At 48.3% G+C, this 6,042-nt stretch overlaps 1 protein-coding gene across 1 annotated transcript in view; it reads right to left on the bottom strand.

Moving 5' to 3' along the window:
- Positions 1-1,344, bottom strand: part of CRISPLD2 (cysteine-rich secretory protein LCCL domain containing 2) — a 24,029-nt gene extending 22,685 nt beyond the window's left edge. Inside the window, exon 1 of the mRNA XM_009698154.1 lies at positions 1,102-1,344. Coding sequence (XP_009696456.1) covers positions 1,102-1,344 — 243 coding nt within the window. The remainder of the gene's footprint in view (positions 1-1,101) is intronic.
- Positions 1,345-6,042: the final 4,698 nt, after the last annotated feature.

Genomic DNA, 6,042 nt, shown 5'->3' on the forward strand with positions numbered 1-6,042 from the left:
TTTTCCATTTGCAGCTCTCATTTCAGCACAGCTGGCAAATAATTTTGTATTACATTTAGTGCACTTTTCTTTTACCCTTTTAAACATGGTCTTAACAAATCATTAATCATTTAATCTGTCAGCAGGAGTGCACAGTTGAAGTCAGACTAGTTTCGGTCATAACTATATTTGCCTATTCGGAAAAGGCACACAAAATAATTATTTGCCTACATCATTTTCTTGCCCCGCAATATTTTGATGGCATGTCAAAAATAGCTCAAAGTAGGGTCTCTGGCATTAGGTGAAAAAAACCTATTCATCTGAATTGTTGATGGTAAAGGCATATTTCATACTCGTAACTTTTAAGTTCTCTCTCTGAAGTGGGAGAATGTACTGACCAAACTTTTATTTTGGTTTCTTGAACTGCAAAAAGCCAATAGCACCGACCCATCCACCCATCAACTCCCAAAGTCTTTCCAGCTATTTCCAGGGATTGAAATTCTTTGCAGATGGAGTGACATTCCTCAAGCCCTGTTTCTCTAAGGTCCTGAGTAGATTCCCAGCAGGATCACGGCCGCTTGGCTCACATTGACAATCTCTGGCGATCAGTGTATGACAAAAGGGTAGATGCTACCTCCAGCATTGGGTGATAGCTGATGGCAACCCAAAGACCATCAGAAGTTTCTCTGAGCAGACTATGGTGTCCCAAAACACTAGTCCCAATCGTCTGAAAGCTTTCACAGGGAGAATGTGGGTTAAACACTAGGGAAAATTTGAGGCTTTTATGACATTAAGGTAATGGAAGAACCTGCTGAGGCAGGCTGTGGAATTGCCATCACTGGAGATGCATCCAGGGCTGGACGAGACCCTAGCTTATGAATAATGGAACCAGTCCTGAAACTATGCAGCGGATGGACTCGATGACCCGTTAGTGGCTCTTTCCAACAAAAACAGTCCAATGATCTAAAGCACCGTTCACTCTGGAATGAAACTGCTCCAGGAAACCTCTTGAGAAAAACTTTAGAGGAAATTTGCTACACTTCTTGCACCATAAGGAAAATTAAAATAAAAGTTTTTTTTAAAAAAGTAACAATAAGGTTAGGTATCAGGAGCTAGACTCACCATGTATTCCATATTAGAGGCCACTGGGTACACCTGACCTCTCAGTTTATTGTGGAGCATCAGTATCTCCTGTCTGTCTGAGAATAAAATGGCTCTCTTGGATCTGGAGTGAGTTTCCCCATCTTGATATCTACTCAGAATGCTCTCCAGGTGACTCGAGTTGGGCAAGATAAAGCATTCGGCTGCCTTTGTCAGGAGCAGTACACATCCAAGAGGAAGGATCCAAGGCAGGGCTGGATTCATGCCTTCTCCTCTACAGCCAACAGAAGCGGAGATGAAGACAACGGTAGGTTTTCCTGCAGGGACTGCTGTGGCTCAGCGCAGGTCTGGATTTTGGGGAGAAACAGGCAGTCAGAGCAGTGCCAGAGAAGCTCTCAGTGCACATGTCCCCTAACGATGAAGCCACACAACCCAGATTCTTGCTTGGAAAAGAGCAGTGCCTACAGTCTAAGCGATGATCCTTCACCCCAGTGACAGGAAGACTTGAACAACACCGTAAGTGGTGGGAACGCCATTTTTTACACCGGGGAGCTCCGCTGACTTTGCGTTGGGAACGAGCGCTACCCAGGCACAGCAGTGGATGCCTTCTCCACCAAAGATGCCAGAGGTGCAGGTGTCACCCAGCAATGCCCAGGAGCTCTGAAAAATCCCAGCTCCACCCCTTCACTGGCAGACAGGGGAGATATTTGAAGCTATTCCCCCAAAGAGCAGCTGTTAAAGTAGAGAACGGATATGAGTAAAGGGAAAGTAAAATTCCCAGCAAGCCAGAGGTCAGACATCAGCAAGAGCTATTTCGGAGGCCCCGCTCTGCCAATAGACTCCAGCAGAGCAGCTGCCAGACTCCGTGAAAGCGGCTGTTTATGTGAAATGTCACCGTAACATCGAACAACCAAAATCCCTGCTGGCGAATGACGCACCGGGGTGTTCTCGCTGACGCATCGCTTTACGGCAGGCGGAAGCACGGCCAGCAATACGAATTATGGCAAATTAGGAGATGAAGCTGGAGCACCCGTCCTCCCCCGGCCAGAAGGTTTGGTGTTCCCATGTACATTTGGAAGCCGTCAGCACTGAAGGCTTGGCGAGATCGTCTCGATTTGGTTATTGGCGTGTTTGAACAGCTTCATTTAATGCCCATCCCCTCCCTTGCTCCATGGTCCTCCCGCTCTACCTGCCATTTCCAAATTCTTCCTCCCTTCCTCTTCCCCCCTGTCCCAACTTCTCCATCTATTGAGCCTTGTGCATCTTGGCTGGTTTTATTTAGACCACGAGCTATTCAGGTAAGGAAATACGTGCTGCTGCATCGCTCTGCAGCACCCAGCGCTCTTTAGGTGGGACCGAGGAGACACTAAAGCAGAATCAATCCTTCGGGGCAACAAGGGTCCGTACAGATGGTGCAAGCACAGCATCTCTCTCCTTAGGGCTAGATTTTGGAAGAAAGCTTCCCCATCCCTGTCTTCAGCACTAGGTGAGGATCTGGTTTTGACAGCGCTGTTAAAAGACACGCTGAAAACATTCCTATACAGCATCAGGAAACAAATCCCAGATTAGCAGGAATTATTCGAGAAGTTTGAGCCCAGTGACATGGGATTTGGACACACTGAGACCGGACAAGTTGGAAGCCATCCAAGGCAGGGAAAAGCCTTTCCAGCTCCCAGCTGGAAAAGCTACACTGGAGCATAAAGTCCCAAACCCCTGTTCCCTAGACCCAGCACAACAGCATCCGCGGAGGACAATGGCAAGCGCAAGGTGCTTTGCACAGGTGGGGACCCCCAAAAAAACTCTGAGGCCATTGAAAACCCCTGAAAACTTGTTGGCTGGCTACACAAAAAAGACAAAGTGCCTGTCTGAGGCTCCTTGTGCTGTACTAAGGCAGATGAAAACCAGCTGCCCTCAGTCTCTCTGCAGGCAGAGCATCAAGCCTTTGCCTCGGTAGAACAACGCAGGAATGTAATTTGCGCAGTTTAGGTAACGGCTTCTCATTATTTCTTGCTCTGCAGAGCAAGTCGAACACACGCGCCTTGTCCCCAGCTCCAGGCACACCTGAAAGACAGGACATTCGGTGGCATCGGGACAAACACTGCTTTAACCTCATCCTCTTCTCAGCCCAGTTTGTTGGCATCTGCTTCCCTCTCCGAGCAGGAGCCCAACTTTCTAACCCGGCTACAGAGGGGTAGGGGAGGCAAAACAAGTTGTTGCTTTTGTAGACTGTCTGACCCAAATTCAGGGAACAATTCCTACTTTGAGGCACTTCCCTAAGAGTTTAAAAATAGATGCTCTGCCACAGCCGTTTACAATGTGACCATTTAGCAGAAGCAATTTTAACTGCAGCCTGCCCTGTAGGTAGAGCAGGCAGGAACAGACAGCTAATACACGCTGCAGCCGTACCCCTTCATTTGGCCGGGTGCCCTTTGCTAAATAGGAGCCCGTATCCACCACCTATTTAAGGCAAACACTGAACTTACAGAAGGGACAGCTTGGAAAAAAAAAAAAAAAAAAAAAATCAGCTGTAACATCGGAAAGCCCAGAGGAGCTGCCCCACTCACGGCCACGGAACGAAGCCAACGTGCCTGGTTTTGCGATCCAGCCAAAACCTTGCCACAGATGGTGCATTATTCCTCGGGTTGTTCTTCCCTGTATCCCATTTGCGAGCGAGGGGACACTAGCACCTCTCTAAAATTAGGTCACTTTGGCACTATCTTCTTTTTCACTTGGGGGGTGCAGGTCCCTTCCCCTGCTTTGGCTCAAGGTGGGGAGCGCTGAGCATCCAAAGGAAGGATGAAGTGACCAGAGAGGGACGTGGCCAGATTAATTGAAAGCAGCAGAAAGATGCTCACCTTTCAGAAAGCTCTCACCGATTTCAGACGACGTCCATCCATTTGCCTCTCTTAATATCTTCATGCCCGGGAGCAATAAAACCCTCGGACACGTGTTAAAGCTCAGCCAGCCCAAGTGCCCTGCAGAGCTGGGGCAATGCCTCCAGGCTGCATCAGGAGCTCCTCATCGGGGAAGACTGAAATCATATTTGCCTTTGAGCTGGGATTTGACATTATTTGGAGAAAATTATCAGCTGACAGTCAGCTGAGGAAGTCTCTGTTGTTCTTTTCAAGGGTTCAAGAGGAGCGTTAGCACAGCCTCCCTTTAACCACATCAGGCCCTTGATACTGGTGCCAGGTAAACATCTGGGAGCGATCAGAAATGAGTGAGTCAGCAGAAATCGACTCCTTAATATGCTGTAAAGCCTGTCCAAACCGGGGACAAAGGGGAGGCCTTCATCTGGGGTCCGAGGAAGTTAAAAAGCAGGACCGGACTTTGGAAAAGATTATTTTTAGAAAGCTATTTCCCCAGCTAATGGATGTTGTCTGCATTTCACAGAAAGCAGAAGAGTTGGTAGCATTTGAAGCCTGGCACACAGCGCTGCCTGCTAAAGCACATGCAGGCTGACTTCTGCACTTCATTATGTCCTCGCTTCACCTTACTCCTTACGGCTATCGATCTTTAACTGCCTCCCTGGCAAAGTATACGAGCGGGTGTCTACTCCTTGGTTATGGACAACATTTGCAGCTAAAACATCCCGGGACCTGTGGAATTATAGGTAGAACAAGCTGACAAGGCAGGAAAATGCAAGAGTTAGCTCGGGATACCAGCAAAGCATCTAAAACTGCAAAGCAGAGAGGAGTTAGCCTAGGATCAGCTTTTAACCCAAGTTAGCCTGGGATCAGCTTCTAACCTGTGCAAAGAAATCCAGTGGTAAAGCCACAACACACTTAATGCATTAAACCCCAGGTCATCTATTTAGCCGGGATGCACACATTCCAAGCTTTGAAGAGCCGTTGGCTTCAAAAGAAAAGCGGGATGACAAGTTCCTTGACGCAGGACATAACACTGTCTGCTCGGCACAGAACACACCACGGATTCAGCATCTTCAAGGCCACTGGCCAAAACATCTGGATCTTCCATTACAATCCATCCACTCCCACAGAACTGAAGTGGTTGAGTTTCTACGCAAAACCACACGGAAAACCCACTGGTAACAGACACAACATGTGGCGACACTGTGAAATTCCTTTTAGACGGGACTTCAGAGCAGAGTTGCATAAACACAGGCTTCCTGGAGCAGACTAGGTGTGCCCGTGGGTAGTCAGCTATTAGAGACTGCTACAGCATCCCTTAGATATTTTCTATTTGTGTCGAAATCCGCTCCTGCGCTTGCAAACTCCTCCCCATTCATTCAAGATTAATGCTTATTAATCTTGCAATAACCTCTGCAAAGCATACATAAGGGAAGCTCAGACGGTTTTGTGCTATTTTATACCACGCAGGCAACTTTTGGGAGAAGTTACTAAAACTGTGCCTTCTTCACAGAGACATTTCTTGGACACACACCCACCCCCCAAACCACATTTCAGAAGCAGGGACCAAAGCTTACACTTACCTCGCCGAGTACTTCCAAGTCCCCAGGAAATTGTAGCTCCTCCAAGCCTGCTTGCGGAAAATAAATTATATGTCTGAAATGTTTAAACTAGGAGGAGGAGGACAAGGATGAAATAAGCCTGAGGAGGTGCGAGATGTGCAAGGTCTCAGCTCAGCAGCTCGTACCAACTGCAGTCTCGCAGAGCTCCCCAGTGGTATTTAAGCTCTCCAGGCAAAGAGGACAACTCTGGATCATCCTGTTTGGCAACTGGCCTGGGGTAATAACGAAAAGAAGGGGGAGGAAGGAGGGGGGACCAAACCACGAAAAAGGAGGCAGGAGCAAGGAGCAGAGGGGTGTCGCTTGGGATCTCAGCAGTTTGAAGATAAGTCGTTGGGGCTCAGGAAATTAGGACCATCCTCCCCGAGGCTGTAACACAACACCCGGGGAGAGGAGGAGGAGGAGGAGGAGGAGGAGGAGGAGGAGTGCAGCCCGACGATGCTATAAAAGGGATGGCTGTGCAGGCAGCGCTT

Source organism: Cariama cristata, unplaced genomic scaffold (genome assembly GCF_000690535.1).
Source record: "Cariama cristata isolate BGI_N322 unplaced genomic scaffold, ASM69053v1 scaffold8414, whole genome shotgun sequence".
Taxonomy (NCBI): domain Eukaryota; kingdom Metazoa; phylum Chordata; class Aves; order Cariamiformes; family Cariamidae; genus Cariama; species Cariama cristata.